The sequence below is a fragment of the Indicator indicator genome, chromosome 20 (genome assembly GCF_027791375.1).
Source record: "Indicator indicator isolate 239-I01 chromosome 20, UM_Iind_1.1, whole genome shotgun sequence".
NCBI classification, from domain to species: domain Eukaryota; kingdom Metazoa; phylum Chordata; class Aves; order Piciformes; family Indicatoridae; genus Indicator; species Indicator indicator.
Genome location: NC_072029.1, coordinates 19,246,181 through 19,271,923, shown reverse-complemented (window position 1 = coordinate 19,271,923; position 25,743 = coordinate 19,246,181). Strand labels below are relative to the sequence as shown.

Sequence of the window (25,743 nt, the reverse complement as noted above, 5' to 3'; positions counted from 1 at the left end):
TAAGTAATTGAGATTCACTTCCATGCCTGGATAATGACCAGCAAGAGTTGAGACCAGATCTCTTATAGCAGACACCAAAGTCTAGCATCTACTCCCTGCTATCACAAAAAAAAAAAAAAAAAAAAAAAAAAATCACACTACTACAACAATGCAGAGCACTGTAAAGCCAGATAGGAACATAACTTAGCTACTATTTCATTCCTCAAAAAATGCTAAAACATTTCTGAGTAAATCAGATCTGGCTCCAAGACAGAAAATGCAGTCACAGTATGTACTAAGTGACCTCTCTTCCTGCACAGCAGAGATAGGTTATAAAATTGGGCAGGCTCATCACTTTCCTCTTTCCCCTTTAATTCCTGGGAAATTCTCCTTCATTATGTAATAACATGAGATGATGAATCAAGAAAAGACTGGAGGTCCTCAAAGGAAACTGAGCATGTTCTGCAGCTTGTTGTTCTATAGTCACATCAGTGCTTGGACAGATTGCTACATGAAAGTGCTCCAGTTACTTTTCAGGAAAAAAAAAAAAAAAGAAAATAAAGAGAAAAAAAGGAAAAAAGAAAAAAAAAGAAAAAGAAGGAAAAAAAGGGAAAAAAGAAAAATTTAAAAAGGGGAAAAAAGGAAAAGAAAAATAAAAAAGAAAAGGAAGGTGGGAAAAAGACTGTTTCCAGCAATTGCACTTCATAGTCACTTTTTCCAAGAGTTGCTGTTTGGCTCCCATACTTCCAGGGAACATTATTTTGTTTGTTTTCAATGGCCAAAAAAAAAAAAAAAAAAAAGGAAAAGAGTTAACAGTTGGTCCCTCCAGGATTTCATGCAAGAGTAAGGATACACCCTTTAGAAAAAGGAACTGACCACACATTAAGAGAGAAAAGATTAAATGGAGGGGTCACCTTAACCTGCTAGTAGTGCTTCTCAGGAGCTTGAAAATTAAATGCAAAGAAGAGGAAGGACAAAGGAATTTCTAGAAATGCCACCAAAAAGGCCAAATAGTGTCATTATTTTGATAATATTGCACCAGCTCCTTAACTGCTGCCCTAAGGCAAGAATAGAAACAAAACAGAGGAAATGGCACAATGAAGGCAGTTCATGGCAAATTGTAGAGCATGACAGATGAGGAAGTTCAGGAGATTATGAAAAGTGGAAGTGTACTGAGTTTCTAGGGTTCTTTTTTATCAAGATCTATAAATCTTCTAACACAAACAGGGATGCTTGTTCATGGCTCAAGGGTGTATAGTTCAGCCAAGGTGAAAGGAGAATGAATCTTTTGCATGCTAATCAAATCCACAAATCAGCTGACCTTTATGCAGTGTGTCCTAAAACCATTAAGGCTGAGAAAGACCTCTGAGTTCATAAATTCCAACCATCAACTCAACCTCATCAGGCATGCTAAACCATGTTCCACCTTTTTTGAACTTCCCTCCATCCATTCTTTGTTCCTGTGATTATTTTGTGCTCAGTCTCTTTACCAAATTCTGAAGTACACAATAATTTATCCCAATATCACAGGCAACAGGGCTGACCTACACATCTGATGACCATTATGGCTGTGGTAGCTAACTGGTTCTGCCAGTCGCTATTCCCTGCCAGTCGCTATTCCCTGCCAGTCGCTGTTCCCTGCCAGTCTCACCCCAAAGGATTAGACAGGGTGTAGAAGAACAGCAATGGCCACGGGCAGGCATCCATAGTTATGTGGAAGCAGTTAGCAAAGGTCCCTGTAAAGTTTTACTCAGAAGAAAAACCACACAACAACAAAGACTTGATCTGGTGGCAACTTAGGTTTTCACCTGGCTCATGATCATCCTGTGGTCCACCATGACTCTCAGGTCTTTTTCCATCTCATAGATGCTTAATGTCCAATTCTCAGTGAGTCCATTCAGAAAGAGGTCTGATTTCATAATTCTAGTTCTAAGAAGTCTAGAAAATTATGCATTTGCCCCCAAAAGAAATTCTGGCCTAAATAATTTCTGAAATATCAGACAACTTGTATACCAAAAAAAGATGTTCCTTTCAAGGACATCAGGCTTGAGGAAAATGAAACCCAAGACCTTTCTTCACACCAATGTTTACTAGAGCCCAGGCTTCAACTGATTTACAGCAGTCATATTCTTAAGATAATTTTATTGTGTGACTCTTGGCACGTCCAAGCTTCAGCCGGGTAATAGGAGGGAAAACACTGAAATACTCTGAGAAATTCTTTATTAGTATTATTGTGTTACTTTAATTTCTAAAAACATGAAGCTGTGGATTGTGAGTGGTGCAGCTGGTGGATATGGAAATACAATGGCAGCTTCCTGGCTTATTGGCTGTCATTATGTTATGTTTCAATTGCCTTTCTTTACTTGCACATGTTAAAAGTCGGTGTAGAGTCCAGCAACATGAAACCTAAAATTAAATTGCCACAGTTACAATGGGGAAACAGAGATTGTGTTGATTTCTAAAGATAGGTGGCTAAAGTTAGGACCCATCTCCTCAGATGATCTATAGAATCAATGGAGAGGCAGGGATTTCTCCTGGGATGAATTCAAAATGCCTTGCTCAAGTTTCTGCTAAGTTTTCTGGTGCTGGTGCATGTGAAAACCAGATGGTACTTTGTCAGCTGTCTACATCACAGAGTAAGCACATCTGCACTGCTGGTGCTGTCTGTCCCTGGGATGATAACTCACCCTTGGACAAAACAAAGAGGATCATGCTTGCATTGCTCAGCTCTGACTAGGGGTGACATATTTGGGGTGGCCCACACAGGCATCTACAACTGCATTCCTGTGCTTGGGAATATTCCTCTATGCTTTTTTGCTGACTAGCATCTGAATACCACTCTCAGGGTATTTGGTATCCCAGGGTAGCTACTGAGACCATGGCAGGTGGTCTCTGGTTAATTTATGGAAACATCTAACCTTTGGTTGCTTTCTAACCCAAAACATTCTAAGAGCCTAGGATTCTGTGTAGGAAAAAAAAAAAAAAGGTTAGTCTGAGGCCAAGGACTGCACTAGAATAAGCACAAATGAAGTTGAGAAAAGATTCAGGAAAGTAAGAACAAGGCTGTGGTATCCTACTTTATTTCTAAGTATAATTTAGACAGACCTTATTTCCATATGAGGGTCTAGTTTGCCTGCTATACAAAGAAAGAAGCTTCCTTTTCCAAAAAGCTAACACTAAATTAAAGAAACAGTCAAGAGTGGAAAAGCAGAGACTATCTCAGTCTTACAAGCTGGCACCTGAAGACTGGGAAAGAAAATTAACTTGTGTTGCACTGCAAGGCAAATCATGAGTCAAAAATCAGGAACATTTCTTCTGTTAGCACAATTGATTTTGTTTATTTTTAACCCCCCCCCAAACCCAATCATGCTGTATGTACATAAACAATACACAGGATAGCACATCAAACGTAGACAGGAAAGATAAAATGCATTCTGCTTTAATTTGCTGCTGATTGTTTTGTTTTGTTTTTATTGTCCACCTGCTCGACTCAATGAAATGATCCAATCTGTATCAATTCCCACGTTAAACCTCTCTCAATTCCTGTGTCCATATTGTCTCTCCAACAAGAGGTATCTATGATACGACCTCTGGGGTGCTTGTCTAAATGGCAAAGCATGCAGCTTTTTTAGGTAGGTTCTTCTGGGCCTCATTTCTCACTTCAGACTGTTCAGTGCAGACCAAGTATGTCAGTATGTATCTGCTCTAACTATATTCTACAGTTAGTAGGTAAGACCAGCTAATGCTTGGAGTTACTCAGGAAATCATGAGTAGCACACACACAAAAATGAAACCAGAAAACGTTCTTCATTTTGAGTGTTAATTTTCTTTACATTTCCAGTGTCATTTATTTTTCTGAGCACTGCTGCAATTCCTTCCACTTGTCTTATGCTCTTATTTTCTTACAAAAGGGTGTACTAGGCTTTCTGTATAAAACATTTATATAAACATATATATATATATATAAAAGAAAAGCAACACCACCACCCCCCTTTCCTCCTAAATGGACTTACTTATACACAGGTGTGTATCTGTCCCTCATTAGAAAATATCCTGTGTGTATATCTGTTTATTGTCCTTGAATGTCACAACACTGGCTATTATCATGGAGTCAGGAAGATAGGGGCTTTATTTTTAGTTCCTGGTTTGCTTTAAAACCACACAGGTAAATTAGGTAAGATGAGCAAAAGAAGAGGAGCCACAGGACCAGATGTATCTAATGCATACATCACATCTTTCTTATTTCTTGGCACCATGCTATTCTTGCTGCCATTGCTATTACTACTCTCCAGTTTGACTCCTAGTTATTATTTCCCAGGAATTAATATGCCTAATCATTTTTTGTCATATATTCTCCCTCCTCAAAATGAGGTTCAGGGAGAATGAAACGCCAGAAAAATCTGTGGATCCTGGGACCCTGGAGATTCTTGTCAAGCTTAGTTTTTCTGGCTCTTGACCTCAGGGGTTATCTATCATTTCAAAAATTAGAGTTAATTCTACATAACAAGTAAATTTTAGTGTCCTTTCCTTCCAAGATATGCACCTGGGCTATGATTTGAGATGGTATTTCATGTGCACTGCTGGCACTGGATACCAGTATGAATCCTTTTTCCGGTGTGAGCCCCCCGTTATTGACACAGATGGTTCTCTGTCCTTTGTTCTTGCAGCAAACAGACTGATCCTTTGAACTACTTATCATTACTGAGTGATGTGCTGGGAGAACCACCCACAGAAAACACACCAGAAATTTTCATGTTAGTGAGGGAGAGGATAAATTTCAGCCCAACTTATTTAGCTAGCTCAGAAGTATCTACTGACTTCTTCGCCTGGGGGCTTTGTAACGGAAAAAAAAAGAAAACAAAAAACCAAGAACAAAAAATAACAAGGATATAAAAATGTTATTAAGATTGGGGGCAAACAAGTATAAAACCATATTGAATTAAAAAATAAAGTACTGCTTGCTGGTTTACAAAGAGTCTATAACACTGATAAAATCTTCGGAAACCAATGTGCCTTTTTTTTTTTCTTTTTTTCTTTTTCTTTTTTTTTTGTTCACCTTTTTTTTTTTTTTTTAATCTCCCTTGTGCTGCTTTATTTTGGCTTCATTTCAACCCGGGAGTTCATATCATCTCCTTCCAGATCATACTCTTCTACTTGGCCACTGGTCCACACCTTCATGCGGTCAGTCAGGTCGCTGCTTCTGGGAGCCAGGATGAAGTCATAAATCAGGGCAGCACTTGCTCCTCCAATGATTGGGCCAACCCAGAAGATCTAAAACACAATTCCAAATCTGGTTAATACATGAGGTATTACTGCATTGGAAGCTCTAGTGAAAATCTCCTCTGAGGATTTTTACCAGTCAAAATTCATCATATAATCAAAATATAATATTCATCACAGGATGAAATGAAAATATTTCATCGCCTTCATCATAGTCATAAAATAAAAATATATGGATATAAAATATCAAGTATAATATATATTCAATAGTCTGTCACCTGAATATTTATTTAACCCTGTGGCAAGAAACCATTAATTTCTCACCACGAATTGGCAACAGGCCCAGGGATTAATAACTGTGAGTATGCTGCCATGTTTTGATATTTAAACTTGGATATCTACTGGTCAAACAACTCTGTTACTCCAGATCAATTTGGCAAAGGGGACACAATTTCTGAAAGCAGCAAGGACATTCTATTCCATTCTCCCACTAACTTTCAGTAATAGTGATTTAGAGAGTCATAATTATGAGGACCTAATTAGGGGTTTAATTTGCTATTAGCTCCTATTTAGCTTCTGATATTGCTGTAATGGTGCTGGTCTAATCCTTTACAGCCAGCCAAGCTTGCCAGGAGAGTGTAATCAAAGTGTTTTAATAGACAGGTTGATTTTAATAGGAAAAAAAATGCTGATTGTTAAGGATCTGCCTGGCCAAAGAGTTCCTGAGTCTGAAAACACGTTTTCTTTTATTCATCAGTAGCAGTGGTTTAATATCAATTTTTACTTCTATCTCCTTCTCTAAGTACACAGGAAAGCACTGTTTCTATGACACTCTGAAAACACAAGCTGGTAGCTTAGTTACATTAACTTACTATCCCAAGAGAAGTGGTTAAGTGGGAGACACTGGTAGAGTTACCTCAGTGACTAAAATTCCATGAGTGTCCATGCAACAAGCTGCCAAAATCCTGAGTGAGAGATTTGGACTAAGCTATACTTTAAATATTGAAGAACACATGCTCATTTAGGGCTTTTTATATTAGCCTTCAGTGAAATAAGTAAAATCGTGTGAAGTTCCTCATTTTAACCTCAGTGATTAATCTAAAATTTATAGTGTTTCCAGAGAACTTACAAGACACTGAATTTGAAGAATATGAGAGTTATATTAGCTTCCAAATGCTGTATGACCTATTTCAGTTTACAAACCTGCCCAAGAACCTTCCTAAATTAGGTTTTACCAGATTAAGCAGTAGCACTTTACAAATGCAGTTTAAACAGTGAATACCCAAAGCAGGATTCTGTTCAATGGGGCTTTAAAATTTAGTAATTTAGATTTTATGTTGGAAGAAATTTCTTCACTGAGAGGGTTGTCAAAGCACTGGAACAGACTGCCCGAGGAAGTGATGGAGTCACCATCCCTAGAGGAATTTAAAAGATGTGTTGACATGGTGCTGAGGAGCATAACATGGTTTAGTGGTGGACTTGGCAGTGTTGGTTTAACAGCTGGATTCAATGATCTTAAAGGTCTTTTCCAACCTAAACAAATCTGTGATTTTATGAAAATATTTGAAATAAGTAAGCATAAAGGAAATAGTCAAAGAAAATCTACTGCATTGCTTTGAACACAGACACTCAACTTGATGATTTCTTGATCTCCTGAGGCTGGTAAGGAGCTAAATTAAATAGAAGTGGCAACCCAACTGTCTTGGTGCTAATGATACATGCTTAAATGTTTCTAACATTGTAGATTATGCATAGACAGAGCCTCTTGTAAGCTAAACAAATGTATTCAACTCACCCAATGGTTTTCAAAGTTGTTGGCAATCAGCGCTGAGCCAAAAGATCTGGCTGGGTTAATTCCACAACCGGTGTAATCAATCTGGGAGGTTGGAAGAGAACCAATGGTGAGACACTGGAACACATGTGGCAAATGCAGCCTGCAGCATGCCTCTGATCCTCACACCAGCTTCATCCATCCCACCCACTCTTCTTCAGAAAAAAGGGAGAAAGACTGCCACGTGCCTCTCCTGTCCCACCAGGTCACTCCTCCCAGGAGCGCAACCTCAGCACTTCTTGCCACAGCCACGAATGCTGCAGAAACAAGGTCAGTCTCTGATGAGGAGAATGAAACTATCATCTGCCCATCATCTTCATGCCTTCACCAGCCTATCCTAAAGTGGGATATTGCAGGTATCAAGTGTGAGGGACAAAACTTACAGCAAGAAGATGTCCCAAGGCAACAGAGAGACCAATGGCCAGAGGTGCTGACCCTGAGACATCGTTCCTTCTCCGGTCTGTGGTGGCAAGGACACACAACACCAGCTGGAAGGTGGCAATGATTTCGATACCTAGTCCTTGCCCTGCATTGATTCCCTCTGAAAGCTGCATGGAGACAAGAAGGGAAATGCCATTTAATATTCCTGCCTTCAACCAGTATGACAAAGTTTTGCAGGTTGCTTTTGCTTAACAAACAAACAAACAAGAAAAACAAATCCAGCCAAAGTGAACACTCAACCACTAGACAAAGATGAGAACATAGCTGGTCCGTGTGTGAGAAATGAACCAGGGATTTGCCTTCAATAGTTCACCTACAGAAGTGAACTGTGCTGCCTTGAGATTCATTGCTTCTGAGAATGAGGATGTCATGGGCATGTTAAACACTGTTTTGCTTGCCTTCAGCAGCGATTGCTAAGCAAATAATAGCAGGAGGAGGAAGAGACAAACAGCAAGAACAGTGCCTAGCTCTGGGTAGCTTGACAATTTCTCTCTCTGTTACTGACAAGTCACATTAGTCTTCTCTCATACCTATTTATTTTCTGTAATTCAGAAAGAACACTTCAAAACAAGGACTTCATGGGGACAATGTCCTACAAAATGCTTTCCCCATGGGCAGATTTCTGCTAGAATATTAAGACACCCCTAAATGTGAATCAGGTGCCTGAAAGCGTGCCTCTACTGCCATCTGAAATACCCTGAGACATCCACAGTGTTCCTGTGGGACTGAGAGATGTGACACATGTCCTACAGAAGATCAAAGCTATCTAAAATGGTTCTAGCTGCCAATGGTTTTGTAGTGTATCTCAAATTTGGACAAGTAATGTGTTCATTAGTAAATGGAGATGAGATCTGCTCAGATGATGAAATATAGATGATAAATTGAGAGTCAACTGAATATCTCTGTCCTTTATTTTGCATGGACTGGGTCTCATTCAACTACAATAAGAGCTTAGACAATTAACTCATGTCTATTCTAATTTTAGGTGTCTTAGACTGAACCAAATCCCTGAAACTAAGTCAGAAAAAAAATTATCCACAGTTTAGGGAGAAGTATTTGAATTTCCTGGTGAAGTAAAGCAACTGACACTGGCAGATATAGATATTCCAATTGTATTATAAATCATGAAGTCAATAGCTTTGCTTATTACTGCAAGTGCTGCAGAGCATGTTGAAACCAAGTAATTCACCTAAATTAACAGCAGAAACGCTGTCATATTGCAGGTGTGCTGTTAGAAACTCGTGTTCAACAAGACAACATGGATCTAAATCATTCCATCCTATCACAAGTCTTGAATTCTGCTTCTAATTGCTACTGTCAGTGGGTCTTAGTTAAGTCAGACAAGCCTGTGTCTGAGCTAAATAACTTGGTGGTAAGCAGAAAAAAACCTCATTGCACAGATAGGATGAAGCATGAGCTTGGACAGAGGCCAAAGAAACTGTGAATGTGAGTGACCCAGAGAAGGAAGCAAACTCTGCAACCCTTGTGCTCAGGAACAGTGTTATCAGTAGATTATCCCAGCTATCATAGCCTCTGCATTAAAAATTTCTAGGGCACACATGGCAAAAAAAAATAATTACATGTTACTATGACCTGTCCAGAAACTATGGGAAACTATGGTTTAAATAATGTTTTAGTTTTGTAGTTTTATGCCGTAATTTCCCCCAAAAATTAATACTTCAATAAGTTTGAAACTTAAAAATGTTTAGCTGAACTCCTTCACTCCTTTGCCGTTCACTTCCCTTGTTTCTGCTTTGTAACAAAGCAGAATATAAAATTCCCAAGTGGGGGGGGAAATTCCCAATTGGGGGGAAAAAATCATCTAAGTCTCCAGCCAGCATAAATCTGATCATCTCCTTTATAAAGAGTGAATATATATCTGTTTCTAAGACCTGCAGATCTGAAGCATTAATAATACATTTTTATATCTTGTTCTTCAATATACAGGACTGATACTGTTTGAGGTAGATGCAATTTGTTCATAGATAGAAGCGAATTAGGGTTGAAATGGTGGGAATTTTGTTTCCTTCAGCATCCATACAGTAGACACTGAAAGTGAAAAAAAAATCTTCAGCATTAGTAGCAATTACATGTGAGAAATACAAGTCTGACAGAAATACAAGTCTGACAGAAATACAAACAGATGAGCTAGACATGGAATGACATGATCCAGAAATTGGTGCTGAATGCCTGATTCATCACTAAATTAATTTTCTATTGAAAAATAACACATTTTTTTTCACTTCAGAAGCAGTGGGATTTGTGAATCTCAACAAACAAGGCTTCAAATGCACCCCATTGATACCAAAAGCAATAATAGCACTTTCAGAATCAGGTCTAGAGAATCTGTAAAATCCTATCTCACATTTGGAAGGCCAAATTTAAAAAGGCAGTGTATTGGCAAATAAATGAGTGACATGCAGGTGCCCAAAAGTGGATATGGAACCAAATTCTCTTCTGTCATAATACAACTGTGAAACCCCAGAGAACCTAGCTCTGAAATCTGACACACTGGTGTTGGTGTTTGACAAAGCCTTGGCATTTTAGACAGTCAAACACTGACCTATCATTAGTCTTTGCCTTTGTTTGAAGGCCTTCTACAGAAGAAAAAAAGACAATAAGAGCAAAACTATGTTTTTTCAAACCTGTGATAATCCTTATCTTTGAGAGTAGGAAATCATATTCTTCCTTTCCCTTCAGGAAAACACATCATAGAGCTGACGTGACTTGAGGTCATTCTCCCTGCTAATCAACACTTATTGATGGGCTCTGTGGAATCAAAGAAAACCTGGAAATATCATAGGAAATCTTTTGCTTTCCTCTAGCATGCAATTTTATGTAGCCTGCCAGGGACATCAGATTCCACTGTGAGAGCAAGGACTCTGGGCCATGGTTCAAAATGAGGGAAATTGATGTAAATCTTGGATGTCCTGCCTTGCTATGGTCTGTGGATCTGCAGTATATAAGTTTAGTATCAAAGACATTCATTATTTATCTGCTTGTCAGAGAGATAATGTTACTATGACAGCAGCCTGGACTATCCAAGGTAACACACATGGAACAGCAGGAATTTTCACCATCCAAACCACATGCCAGCCAAAGAACAACTAGCAAGAAGGTGCATTTCCTAGTACCAAGTTAAAATGTTCCATTAAGCTTCATTTCTAAGCCACAATTATGCCAGGGGAAGCACAAGAAAGGGGTTACATCATTCTCAAGATCAGAGAGCTCTAGGTACACACATACATCTGATCAGTCCTGGCTGCATTAGCTTGCACTGAGTAACTCTCCTTTGACTGATTTACTCTGGGTGGTCCTGCTTCAGTAGGGGGGTAGACTAAATGATCTTAGGAGGTCCCTCCCAACCCCTGTCATTCTGTGATGCTCTGATTCTGTGACTGACTTTAGCAGCACCGAGACAGCAAGCAGAAGCTTATCTCCCAAGTGAGGTATGTCCTTCTGTGAGCTTAATGCTCTGGGCAACCTGATCTAGTTGAAGATGTCCCTGCTTACTGCAGAGGGGTTTGGACTAGACGACCTTCAGAGGTCCTTTCCAACCCAGACCATTCTATGATTCTAGGACTCTATGATTAATACTTTTATCTGAGCTCACTGTGAATCTGAAGAAAAATCCTCTGGAATTCAGTAAAATTATAAAAATCACATCTCATTCAGAAAGCTTCTGAGCTGCAAGTAGTCGGATGTTTAGGAAGAACTTAGGTCATGCTGAAGCCCTCTGCTTTCCATTAATGGATGTGGGATGAGGTACAATACTCATTCCACGTTCAGAGATTAGCTTTCTCTGGTAATACTACTGCTGCTCCTGAGCAATCTAGTTTGAATTCAGGTCTGACTCTGCTTTGAGCAAAGAGGTTGGACTAGAGAGCACCTGAGGTCTCTTGCAGCCTAAGTTACCATTTAAAAGACCCCTGTTCTTTGGAACAATTCCTCTGTGAGAGGGATCAGGATGGTATTGCCTTAATGTTGTTGTGGATTGGCTGAATTAATGTCTAGAAACAGCTGGTGACATAGGCAGATAGTGGAGTCCCAGTTGATAGACCAGTCACTGTGAAGGCTCTGCACAGATGTAATCTAGTGTGTCAGTGTGTCAAGAATTAAGTACCATAATGAAATGAAGGTGGTTAAAATGATGGGCAAGATAAAGAGAAAATCATCATGTGGTCATGACCTTGTGTGGCAATTTTAAACCATGCCTTTAAAATTTGCCACAGATTTTGAGCAGAAAGTAGTAAAAATGTAAATAAATCACTATTGGATGTAAAAAGGAAAATAATGATTATGCTAAACAATTCCATTGGAGGGATACCTCCCATAAGGTTTGGTTCCCAAAACAATCTTTTGTCTTCTCTTCTTGCTTCTCCTCTGGAGAGATGCTAACAGGCTTTGCTGACCTTGGCTGCATTGCTTTTATTTAGGTTAAGTCTAATACACCTCTCTGCTTCTCTCTCTCTTCCCTTTTGTACAAGGGGGAGTAAAGGAGAGGCAGGGAGGCAGCTTCCCCGGTCTTCTGGCCATAGGGTTCTTTGTGCTGTTTTGTTAATTGTAAATACCTGTAAATATTGTAAATACTCTATATTTTTACATATTCATTGCATTCCATTGTAGACTGTAGTTTTGCCTGTACATACAGCTTCCCTTTGCTTCCAAACTGAGCTAGTCTGGCAAAGTTAATGTTGGGGAGGGTGTGTGTGTGTTGGAATTTTCAACCCACCAGACCTTGAGTGCAGCTAGTTGAGATGAACACCTGCTTTTCCTTCTTAGGAAATGGGTGCTTCCATTTCTCCACAACATCAGACAAGAGATGGGAACTATAGAAGCATATTCTCAGGAGTATCTTTCAAGCCACGTTTAGCTCACTGACTTCCAAAGCTTCAAGCAATGCTGTGGGCAGACTAATGGCATGTTTGCTTTGGGTTTTTGGGGTGTTTTGTTTTTTTGTTTTTTTTTTTTTCTTTTTAGAGCAGGATATTTATTAGTCGTGTGCCTTCAGAAGAGGAATGGGGACAGGAAATTAAACTGGCCCAAGGTAAACCCAACTGTAGTAGCTTCATATTTTTCTCATTATGAGTAACAGTATCTCGAGTTCAGGACCTGTTTCCCGTCATATGGATCCAACAGTTTGTTATGCAAGGTGCTTTCATCACGTGGTGCTATGCTCTGTCCCATCCAACTAATCTGTAGCCATGAATTGTATCTCCTAGGGTCCAGCTTACTTTTATATAACAGAGATTAGTTTCTCATTGTTCCTGAGAAATAATAGGCCTCTGGAGATGTAGAAATCCATTTTTCAGTTGGGGAATGTCAGTGTTCTCTATTCTTATGAAACACTGCAGTGTGAGCTATGGGCTGATGTTTTTCAGAGAGAGAGAAGTTAAGTCACAGCAATTTAGTGACACATAAAACATCATTGATGGCTGGAGATTTTGAATCATAGAATTATTTGGGTTGGAAAAGATCTTTAAGATCATTTAAGTCCTCTTTTTTGTGTATCCCAGCCATCTCCTACGTAAGGCAGCTGTTGCAGAACTCCAAGCAGAGCATGGCTGGCACATAACAAGTGGCATGTTATGGACTGACTAAAAACATAGCAGGTTTTATTGAAGTGGTTTCAATATTCATATTGGGGGGATCATTTTGTTCTTCTGTCCACACAAATCTACAATTTTAAGGAGCTGCATTGCTGTAATGGTTTTAAAACTGTCTTTTAAAATTTTTCTTCACAAAGTTCAAGCAGTCTTTTAAAATTTTTCTTCACAAAGTTCAAGCAGAGAAGGTGAAGGAATGTAAATAAGTCACTATTAGGTGTAAGAAAGCAAAATAATGATTGTTCTAAACACTTCCATTGGAGAGAGAGGAATGTTTAAGAACCACTACTCAAAATAAGGTTTGGGAAGTTGGGGCAGTTCTTGGCTTGCTTGCTGGGCTTCTGTCTGTCTGGCTGCTTCTTCTTGTTTTCTGTCTGAAGATACCACACTGACCTTGACAAGCTAACTCTAACAGCCTCTCTGCTTCTTGACTCTCTGCCTTCTGTCAGGGGGGTTTGGGGGGATTCTTTCTGGTTTGGGGCAGAGGCCCGTTGCGGAAAGCTAAGGGGGCTTGGTTGTGCTTTTCTGTTGATTGTATATATTTGCAAATGTTGTGAATTGTGTCTATTTGAACATATTCATTGCATTTCTTCAGAGATTGCAGATTTGCTTGTAAATACAGCTTGCATTTGCTTCCAGACTGAGCTAGCCTGGTTATTGTTGGTGTGGGACGGGGATTTCAGCTCTCACACTGTTACAATTGCAATAAATAATATCTATCAGGCAGATCTCTTTTCTTGTGTCCTGAAATAAACAGCTAACAACTTGTGTCAGAACTGATGTATTCAGCATTTGAAATTATCAATATGTTTAAGCAATGGCAGATTTTTTCCTAAATTAAAATCTTCTGCTATTTTATTCAAGCAAATTCTTACTGGTTTACTGTATTTTTTTCCTGCAGTTTAAACTTTTTCTTCTTTGATTTTCCTTATTTTTCTTAATAATGGAAACTCCTTAGTTTAGTTTCAAAGGTTTGTGCTCTCTCTATCATCTGCACTGGAAGTATTAATTATGCTGCTTTATAACAGCTACATTTAAATGTTTAGTTGGGCAAAGTTCTTCAATGCAATGTTCTTCAAATGTAATCTCAGACATTAATATCTCTATTTCCCTCAAAACCATCTTCCACTTTACAGCCTGTCATTTTGTCTGACTCTCCTCATTCTTTCATCTCCAAATCTGTCATGAAAATAATATGATCGTTCTGTCTTGATAACACAGCCTTCTTCTGCTGGATCTCTCTCCCAGATCTCCACAGCTATTAATTTTCCTTTAACTCACAGTCAAAATATATTCAGATAATTTTCCCCCAGCTGTTTAGCTACAGTTATCCTCTCCTTTTTTGCTATTTAAGAGTATCACTCTGAAGTGGATGTTTCTATAGCCATTCTTTGAGTGCTAGGGATTCAGAGAATACAAAAAGTCTCAATTTTTTGGTAAGTAGATCTAAAGGCAAAGATCTAAAGAGGTTCACTTCAATTTATACTACAGGAGCACTTAGAAGAAGCTGCTTATGAGGCAAAGAATTAGCTTTGGATCGTGTCCTAAATCAACAATAGAAGCATTCAGCAGAACCTAGGGACAAAACATATTGTCCTCTGCTAGATTATCCTTCCTATAAATACAGCCTTAAGAGCTCTAAAGGGGACTCATTCAATTCCCAAAGCAGAAATCATATTTTCCATTCTTTAGACAGCAGACACCCTCCAGGAACTAACCTCCCTCCTCCCACCCTATCTTCAGGCTGATGAGAAACCAGCCAGGGCCTTGTGTTGCAGCAGCCTGATAGGTCATAAAGAGAAGGGTGATGGTTTCATTTATATTAAACCAGAGTACAGAAAGTTTACATTCAAGGCCAGTAACAGACAATAAAAGTCAATTCCTCTCTAGCACTTCCATTTACTACAGCCAGTTAGAGACAGCTCATGTGTCTCATTCACACTCTAGTTTTTGATGTGCCTCTGGGAAAGTTGCTTTGGGGAAACTTTTTTTTTTTTTTTTTTAATCTTGCTGCTGAGACATAAACAAATTCTATGAGTTGTTGGAGATTTTTTGGTTCTTTTTTTTTTTTTCCTTACCCACCCAACAAAACCCAAGTAAATATTTCATTGTCAGGAACACTTTTGAAGCACTCATTTATAACATGAAGCTATTTATGTCCTCCCTTATCATCAGCACAGAAGAAGATTGCCTTTCAGTGGGAGAATTTTGGGCATATCTGAATTTTGAGCCTAGTAAAACCATCCTTTCTATGTTGTTACTGGAATAACTACCTGGATTTGCATAAGCCTCACAGTTATGGTGGTTAGCAATTGCACCAAAGTGATAAGTCATTTTCTACTTCCAGAAAACACTCCAGCAAACCTGAAAAGTTCTCAAACTTTCCAAGTCTGAGGTAGTTCATACAGTCAGTCCTGTGCAGAGTGTTGAAGCTTTGGCATTTCCATGATGTTAAAAAACAGCTCTGAATATGTGCCATGGATTTCAGGAATTAGGGGAACAACTCCAACTCCTTCATTTCTCCACCTTGTTCCTCAAGAAAGAAGTAGCAAGAGGGCCAAACTTTACTTCATTCATTCCTTAGCCTGAATATAGCCTTCAAAAGTTGTGTGTAAATGTGTAAGGAGACATGTGCCACAGTTCTGCTTTCAAAGCATTCATTGTCTTCACTTGGCACAGAATTAGTGGCAAGAACCTGGAAAAGTTTGGTTCTCTGTAGTACTTCTCAGCAGTTCCTGGCGAACGGATGCTCTACCAGGAAAGTACACAGATGATTTCTTTCCTTCTTTCTGGTCATCAAATGCCAAAAGAGACACAACCCCTTGACAGAAATTTCAGAGCCCACTCTTGTCCTCCCACTATTTGTAGAGCTTGATCAAGGATGCCTGCCAGGACATAAGTATTTGATTTAACAGAATAATTCTATGCCTTAGTCTTCGATCACAGTGACTTCAGTGGAGTTGCAGCAGTTAAATACCAGCAGTAGCTTCTGCTCCAGATGCCAGAGAGAGCAGCACTTTTCCATGAGGCTGTACATTAACCATGTGTCACATACTGCTCCCAGCCAGGACAGAGAAACCTACAGGAGACAAGTCAGTTCCTCCATGGCATTGGTATTAATATCATTTTGGAGGAGCACAGCCACAGACCATGATGTCTCATTGTACCAGGCAGAGGAGAGGCCTTGGCTTCAAGTTGCACCAAGGAAGGTTTAGATTAGATAACACAAAAAAAAAAAAATTCTTTGCTGAAAGAGTGGTCAGTAACTGGAACAGGCTGCCCAGGGAGGTGGTGACACCAGCATCCCTGCAGGTGTTAAAAAAAAAAAAAACAACACTTAGACATGGCACTGCCTGACACGGTTTAGTGGGCATGGTGGTGTTGAGTTGCTGGTTGGACTTGAGGATCTTGTAGGACTTTTCCAACCTTAATGATTATATGATTCTAGGTACCATATCAACTCATGGTGAGAAGGCTGCCTCTGCCTCTGCATATTTGTAATAAAATTGCTTGAAGAGAGGGAAATGCAAACCCTGAGAAACCCAAACACATAAGATGCAAACACAATAGTTTAGCCTGTTTTCTCTGACTCTGGAGTGGAGATTTTTCCAAGAGGGAAGATTTCTTCAACATTTTCAATTTTCAATTGTGATACCAGGTGGAGCTATGTTATTGAATTCTCTCTAGTAAGCTAGAGAATGGACAAATAAGCAAAAACATACTACTGCTATAAAGAAAACAGGAAAATTTCCTCTTGAGATAAACAGGAAAATATTCAAAGCCTATTTTTTTCTTCCCTCAATACTTGTGATGTGGTTTAGTATCCTTGCTTTTAAAATGCTTCTAATAAAAGGTAGTTATATGCAGCCAAGATAATGACAATTTTTAGGATTCCCTGATTAAAAAAATGCTACTCTCAACTCACCTGAAAGTTCACATCACCTGCTGAAGAACAACAGGAGCCTTGCTACAATGACTTATGTTGTTTTTACCATTACTTCAGTTTAACCAGAGGAATATTATTATTATTATTATTATTGACCATAATGTTCATTCTCAGGCTGTGGCTCCTGCCATGTCAGATCTTGGTTTGGAATTGACATCCACTAATTATTTTTTTTTTAATTATAGTTAATTTAGATTAGGAAATGAAATTTGAGGTTACCTCATCTGAAGAATCTATCAATCTGTCTTGGGCATACATGTGGAGATGTGTAAACACATGTGCACAAAATATGCATAAAATACGGAATACTAAGGCAAATAAAACTATTTTAACTGTTTATTCACCTGTCAGGAAGGGTGGTGGCAAAATGAATTTCCTTATATTTCACACTTAATCTGATTTAGTTTGACACCTAGTCAAACATAGAATAAATTGGTTCTCCAAAAAATCCCAGTGTGACTCCATTTGAATTACAATATTAACCAATCTATCAAAATAATGACTGCAGGGCTATTGCAGCTCAGTATTTTACAACCCTCTGTGCACCCCTCCCATCAATTTCTGTAATTTCTCTTTTAAGAGGACCTTTCATTTGAGGCTTGCAGAGCATTTTTCAGACAATACATCCTTGAATCCTCTGGACATGGCTCCAGTTTATGACATAAATCCCACTCAGATCACTCTATTCCAGCACCAAAAGACTGGCCTGCAGGTGGATGATCATTGAGGGTCTTGCTTGGGCCAGAAATGGCCAAGCTGTTGCAGCCTTCAGTGCTCTCCACCAAAAGCTCAGGGCACAGCTCCAAGATTATGGAGCAGAGACACTAAGCAAACCTTCACAGAAGTGGAAATGAGAGATAACTTCTGAGATCTGAGATAAGGACTAGAGCTATAACCCCTGATATCCCCAAATGCTCCAGAGGATGGGTGATAACCATCAGGTTTACATCTCAGCCCAGATGTTTCTGCTGTCACTGTGTGAACACATCAGAAAGCATCCAGGACTATGGCCAGTTTTGAGCAGGTGCCTTTCCTGTGTTCCACCTCCCCGGCCTGATGTGTTTCAATACAATGCTGGCATGCCATAAAAGACTGCTGCTGCAAAACTGACATTGAATAATGAGCTATTGTTGTGGTGCTCTTTGTTACAAAATCAAAATCCCGGACTGATCTCATCTACGGGAACCATTTTGCTCACTCTAAAAAGCAGCAACTTCTAACCCCTTGAGTGCTTAAGCAGGCAAATGTCCCATCACAGACAAGGTTGGCAGGAGAAGCTGAAAACAGGGAGGACAGAGAGCAGTGGTAGGAAGAACTGAAGCTCACTGTGTTGAAACTGGAGACAGGCACAGTATATAATCTGTGCTGAGAACAGCCATCCAAGGATTTTTAATAAGCGCTAGAGGTCGAGAACTCAGCTACATGTCTCATCCATCCAGCAGCACCTCTGGAACTGCAATTTTTCCATCCTGACTCAGAGGAAAAGCAGCATCACTTTACTCAATTGCCCACTCACACTGTCAAGCTCTCAGTTTATTTTGGAAGTTCTTCCAACTCAACCCAACTTTGTTTAATTTGAGGTTGAAGGAGAACAGAGTCATAGGGTGCGGGCACAAAGAGAGAGGGAAATCACAAAGTAAACACTGAGTCATCAAAGCCAGCCATGAAAGTCTCTCCAAATGGTCAGTGGGCCACCACTGGTACACTGGTGTAGACCTGGGGAGTCTGGTGCTTCCTGGGGAATCTGGTGATTCCTGTCCACAATCCCCTCTGAGGTAACATTCTAAAAGATTGGGAAGATTCAGTGAGGACTATCAGGATACAAATACCATTAATAATCCACACAGACACCCCACCCCCCCACCCCCATTAAAAGGTGGGGGAGGTCTCAACTTTATGAAGGGGATCTTCCAGTGTAGGGGCAATTACATGTTTGCACTAGAGGTCTCTCAACCTTGGAAATTATTTGGGAGAAAAATCACCACCATTGATGCCCTAGAGATAAGATGATACATATGCAGAAGCTGAGGACGCACATGCTGTAAACCTCATCCTGTACTCCAGTCTCCTGAAGGCAAGAGATTTTCCAGACATAGTTTCCCAAGCAGCAGAATAAGACTGGAGATGAAGGACACATAGACAGCAGAGAAAAAAACCCACCAGCTCCAGTATAGGAATCCAAATCTGCCCTGTTGCTGCTCCACCACAATCCAGTTAACTGGGATTACTTATGATAAGGGATATTCATTCTGAAGGGTGACTTTGGTGAGGTGGAATGTGTCTAGCAGCAGCAGATACTGCCCTGGTATGAAGAATCAAGGGTAGCAAAAGGCTCCTTTCTCCCTGTCTTTGAGAAAGGATTTGGAGTTGGCCACTGTATGCTTATCACCAAAGAGCATTGCAACCTTATCTGCAAGACCTCTGCCACAGGTGATGGAAATTTGAGGACACTCTGCTGAGCAGCAGCAGCGTAGACACACTGCTCCAATGGGTGCTCCAGCAGCAAACAACTTTCCAGGAGCAGTATCTATATGACTATTCACTTGTGTTAAGAATACACTCCAGACCTCTGTATTCACTAACCACAGCTCTCTTCTGGCTTTTCCAGAAAGCTCTTCAGTTGCACAAACAACATTTATCTGTCCACCAAATGTTTTTTAAAACCAAGCTTTTCCATTGTTATTCTTGGTTGTTTTTCTTTTCTCTTTATCTACCCTGAGCAACGCTACCTTCAGGTCTGTTTTCCTTTCCTAGGATTTTTGATCCACTTATAACTTTAAAAATAACATTTTCCATCATAAACTTCAAGGCAAAGTGGACAATTAGTTTCAAAATTGTAGGCCTAAGACTTAGGGGGCACTTTGCTTGGCACTCTGATCAGCATGCCAAAATATAGAAATGATGAAATTCTAAAGTAGTATCTGCATTTTTCGCAAATTCTGATTATTTTCATACACAAAAACAAAAAAGCAAACAAAAAAGCAAACAAAACAAAACAACAACAAAAATGGCCCCCAAAAAAACCAACCAACAAAACCCAACTCAATGAAACAAAACAAAAAAACCCAAACCAAACCAACCAACCAAGAAAAAAAAAAATCACCAAAACCCCCAAAACAAGGAGATAAATTTTCTCAACATGTTTTGAAAAGCTTGATAAAAGTTCCTGAGCTAATCACCGCTGAACCACAAATATTGTGTTACCTTAGAGCATAGGAGTCTCCTCCCCGCCTTTCCTGCTTGAGCTCTTTCTTGGTTATTAACTGCCCATGATGAATTGTTCCTTCCATGATCCAACCTCCAGATCTGTCCTCACCAGACAATAGCCAGCTATGCTGGCAGATGAGTACATTTTGGACCAGACATTCTCTACCCAATGGAAATTTCTGACATGTAGTAATCCAACAGCCAAAAAAATGATACAAGAGTGTGACCAGCAAGTTGAGGGAGTTTCTCCTTCCTCCCTACTCTGCCCCAAGGAGGCCACATCTGGAGTAGTGTGTCCAGTTCTGGGCTCCCCAGTTCAAGAGTGACAGAGAACTATTGGAGAAAGTCCAGGGAAGGCTACGAGGATGCTGAGGGTACTGGAGCATCTCTGTGAGGAGGAAAAGCTGAGAGACCTGGAGGTGTTTGACCTGGAGAAGAACAATCTGAAAGGGTGATTTCTTAATGCTCAGCAAGAGCTAAAGGGTGGGGCCTGTCTCATTTCAATGATGCTCAGGACAAGGGGCAACAGGCACAAACTAGAACACAGGAAGTTTCTCACAAACATAAGGAAAAGCTTCTTTCATCTGAGGATGGCAGAGCCCTTGAGCAGGTTGCCCAAAGAGGTTGTGGAGTGTCCTTTGGAGAGATTCCAACCCTGTCTGGACATCATGATTCTGGGCAACCTGCTCTTAGTGACCCTGCTGTAGCAGGGGGTTTGGACTAGATGATCTCCAGAGGTCAGTCCCAACCCTGCCATTCTGTGATTCTGTGATTCTGCCATGTAAGGAAAAAGATTTAAATTTTTAGGACCAGGAACACACTGCATATCCCTCTTTTTACTTTTTCCAGTTCTTCAAGTTTCCACTTTGGCACCCACAACACTACTAAAATATATGGGAGGTTAAATGTCTTAAAAGGATTCAGTAATCTAAATACCTCTGAGTGTTTTCCAGAACATCTTATTTGGAACCAGCCAGTCACTAAAAATATCTCAACTGACTTCAGTAAGGTTTGGATCAAACCCTTCATATGTGACTGTTTTGCTTGTCTTAGTATATAACAGACCTTAATATTGAACATGTTAAAGGCACATCCTGCATTTTCATTCTCCTTTCCTTCTCTTCAACCTTGCACCTTCCATGGTTGGCTTTTTGTGGTTCATTTGTTTGTGTTTCCCCTTTCCTCTTTAGTCAGTGAGAAAGGCACAAATTCACCCCACTATACTTTGGATTCTTAGCAGAGACTCCCAAGCCTTAAGACTCATCATGCCAAACCTTTCTCTGAAGGACAATTCAACTAATCTGAATCTTTGTCTCTCCTTCTCTGTGAACTAAAGAACAGAAGGAAATTGATTCCTTGCTTGGCCCCTCAGTGCAAGACCTACAGCTGGGCAAGATAAACCTAAGATCAGAGGACACAGTCATGTACATCCCAGCCCTCTCCCTCCCCGGTTTTGTCAGACAAACAGCACTCCGTTTCTCTCCTGCTCTTTTTCTCGGTAGTGAATCTGTGTCTCTCTTTCCACAGCAAGGGCAGGAAGACAAAGCAGCTGGCAGAGATGCAAGCTGTGTCCTTCCTCTCCTTGTCCTCAGGTTAAAAAGCACAACAGACAAGCAAATCCCCGGGGTTTCTCCTTATCTGCTCACTGAAGTGGCAGCATGCCTGGTGCTGGACTGTGATTTCAGCGTATGCCTCCCTGTGATCAGCTCTGCAAGGGACAGCAGTTTTGCTTTTCTCCCCTCGCTGGGCTCAGACCTGATGCCTCCTCCCCTCCCACCCTGCCCTTACCGCCTGCCAATCCTCACCACCCCTCCCTAGACAGTCCAAGCTCATCAGCTGTAAATTAATGGCTTTGCTTTCCTCTCTAGCTCTTTCTTGCAAGGGAGAACAGCTGCTCCCCTCCCCATGCTCTGGGAAGTCTCCCCACTGCCCCTCTAGCCAGAATATTTATATTATGAAAGAGAGCATAAAAAAATAGAAATTCTGAGTATTTGGCAACGAAAAGCATTGAGCCTGGGGCTTTTAGGAACTCCTTTATCCATTCATTCATGCACAGAAACTGTTGGCAGTTTTGTACTTACACTGTCTGATTTGGCATACAGTGGCCTTGAAAACAATGTATTTGGTTGTATTCCAAGGGTGTTCCTTGTGGGGGGAACAAGGCTTCCACCCTAACATGCAGTTTTTGAGCTTCATGAACTATTCTCCTAAGCTTACTAAAATCAGTGACTGCCCTGATCACTCCTGTTCTTTCCCCCTGTCCTCAAAGACTCTTCTGAGATGTCCTTGTGCAGAGCTCTGAGTTACATCTCTGTAGCTGGGACACTTACTAACTGAGGAGCAAGAAGGTTTTGGAGCAATCATCTACACCCCCTTTACAAATGGACAGTCTCTGAGATTTTGGATAGAGGGAGTCAGCTGTCAGAATTTACTGGCAAGCAAAAGGAGAAGAGCAAACATGAGTGCTACTGAAAGCAGACCTCCCGTGTTTAATGGCAGCTGGGCCTCTGGAGGAAACCACTTGGGCAGATACCTTGCCCCATGCGGTCCAGCAGTTCCCTCTGCCAGTGTTTTTTTCAGAGGAAAAGATCGTGTGTCACCAAGAGAGACAGAGTTTTCTGGAGTTAATAGAGTGGTTCACTCTCCTTCCCCAAAATGTTTTGGGAAAACCTATCAAATTTTCCAAAAGAGTGGGAGGATGGAATACCTGCAGGCACCAAGCCCAAGGAGGTAAGCTGCCAACCTATAGAGCAACACAAGTGTGGATGATACTAAGCTGCTCAGGAATCATCTTCTTAACAACAGATTTTATTGTGTTTTCAAAAACTGGCTCATTCTGTATTAGCTGCAATGTCACAGCATGCAAAAACATTACTTCACTAGTTAAATTAATAGTTTTTATCCTTTCCCCCCCCCCCCCCCCCAATGATTTCTGAAGAGATATTTCAGTTCCAACTTTATATCCCAAATATCCTTGTGACTTCAAATTGGTAAAGGACTTCCAATTAGCTCAAGTTTCAAACGACAGTCAGGAATACTCTGCAAGAAAGGGGCCATAGAAAAGATGTAAAATACTTGTCCTTAACAGAACCAACTGAAACAAATAAGTAGATTTTGCATTTAGTATCCTGGGTACTGCAGTGGCTATAGCACTGCCTCTGACAGTGGGATGGTTTCAGGTTTATCTATCTACCTTATCTACAAGGTTTACCTTATCTATCCTCCCCTCCCAAGTGTATCTATTCCTTTTCATCCTGCTGTGGCATAACAACAGTAGAACATTTGGAGAAGAAGGAGTTGTGGCTAGACAGTTTCTAGGCAGCATGATGTGAGTATCTGCCTGGGAGAAGACTGCAGCCTGTCCCCCCATTAAATGCAGCTGCCTCACATCTTCCTCCATTTTACACCTGAGAATTCAGAGTTTTCCCCATTTTTGCACAGCAAAAGGAGGAACACAGAGAAAGTGCAGCTGGAATTATGTGTCAGGCAGGATCTGAGCACCCTGCCTAAAGCAACAGGTAATGCTCATGCCTTTGGTGATACCATTTCTCTTCCTACCCCTCTCTTGCTATTCCCATAGGTTTTAACTGCAGTCACAGCAGGTTACACAAACCCTTACGCAAGTGATTATTGATAAAGAGCCACACTCACAGAAGTGAAAACAGCATCGATGTGTGCACAGAAATCAGCAAGTTACCTGAGACCTTCAGAACCCCAAACAGGACTCGAGCTTGCAACTGCCAGGGATTTCAATGTTAAACTGATCTCTAAAAGCCTTCTGGCAACTTGGATGTACAAACTGAACGTAAGAAAAACTGATCATGACCATAATGTCCTAAAGCTCATTACCATAAAGTCTCCTAAAGTGAATGGGGAGGAAGGACCATCTCTATGGTATAGATACATTCTTATCAGTCAGGACTGGATGCCCTGCTACAATAATCAGCTGGCTGCATGAGATCACCATCACAACTACCGTCACCACCACACTCCTCCTTGACACCTCTTTAGCAGGTTACAGGTGTTATGTTTCTACTTAAAAACAAAAACAAAAAACCCCAAACATGAAGGAGGAATTAAAAGTTTCTACTTAGGAGGAATTAAAAGTTTCTACTTACCGAGTTGAGCCCCAGGAGATTGTTTGGGAGAGAAGAGGTGACTCCTGACAGAATAGCTGTGGCCACCACTGCCCCCAGGCACTGGGCAATGATGTACATGATGGCCTTGAGGATGCTGATCTGGCAGCTCAGCAGGAGGCCCAGGGTCACAGCCGGGTTCAGGTGTGCACCACTGATGTGGCCCACACTTTGTGCCATGGTAGCGATGGATAACCCAAAAGCCAGCGAAACCTTCACGTTGTCCTGAGACCTTGTTGATGTTTTGTTGCCCACCACTGGGAAGCTAAATCCCAGAGCTGAGCCAATGCTGATGAAAATAAAAAGGCTCATAGCGAGAAACTCAGCTACCACTGCCCTCCAGAACATTTTCTTTTTGAATTCACTAGCCATCTTTCCTCTGGCTCTCTCTTTCCTTCTCACTTTCCTTTCTCCCTCTCTCCTTTCCTTTGCCTGATATTTTTCCTTCGAGGACTGAAGTGAAATCTGGAGAAAAAATACAGTCCTTGGATTATTTATAGGGCTTTGGGTGGTCTGTAGGAGGGAAGGGGTGTTGCACAAAAGGAGGAAAGAACATCTACATCGATGCTGACTGCTAGATTGATGTAAGACACTGTATGCCTGCCAAAGTTTTTTCTTCCTTTTTTTTTTCTTTCCTCCCCCCCTTCCCCCCCCCCCCCCCTTAACCACAGTCGATCTCTGCTGCCACTTTTAAGAGGCTTTTTGAAATTCTTGGAAAAGTCTTTAGGAGTGCCTCAGGAATTTCACCTTCACTTCTTTAACTCCTGTGTCATTATCCAGCACACAGCTTGGAAAGGAGGTTTTTATTGGATTTCTGTCTAGAACTGGACTGAAGCAGAAGGCAAAAGTTATCTGTGCAGGCTGGTAAATCACTCACGCTCAGCTTCAGCAGCAGCACTGAGTAGGAAATAAGAGTAGGCATCCCAGAGTAGGAAACAAGACTGACAACTATATCCACATTTTAGAGACTCAAGTACCCCTGTTTCATTTTCAGACAGGTAGGAATGTCTCTTCTGCTGGCTTTGTGGAGACTTGGACTTGTTTCTGATGCCCAGCCCAACAGCTGTGTTTAGTTAGACAGGCTCACATCAGCTGCATCCCTGGGGAATGGCAGAGACTGGTTTTAATCTCTGTGCCCACCTTGTAAATTTGACATAACACAGTAAATAAACTGGAAGCTGAGGGGCATTGGGGGGGGGTGGGGGTGGGGGGGGTGTATTTTTTTATTTTTTTTTTATTTATGTCATTTCACCACTTTATTTTTTTTCCAAGAGCTGAAGTCTCTCAGGGTTTCCCCAGGCTTGCTCTCCTGTATTTCTCCTGACCAGCAGGAAAAAAAAAGGCAATTTGGGGGCTTCCTAGCCCACATCCTGCAGT

The 25,743-nt window shown here is 40.7% G+C and overlaps 1 protein-coding gene across 1 annotated transcript; it reads right to left on the bottom strand.

The window, feature by feature from the left end:
* Window positions 1-5,053: 5,053 nt before the first annotated feature.
* Window positions 5,054-24,819, bottom strand: AQP1 (aquaporin 1 (Colton blood group)). The gene is made up of 4 exons (XM_054389927.1): window positions 24,349-24,819; window positions 7,414-7,578; window positions 6,995-7,075; window positions 5,054-5,250 (listed from the first exon to the last, which is right to left on the bottom strand). The coding sequence occupies exons 1-4, from the start codon at window positions 24,736-24,738 to the stop codon at window positions 5,071-5,073; spliced, it is 816 nt and encodes a 271-aa protein (XP_054245902.1). The 5' UTR covers window positions 24,739-24,819; the 3' UTR covers window positions 5,054-5,070.
* Between the last annotated feature and the right edge of the window lie 924 nt (window positions 24,820-25,743).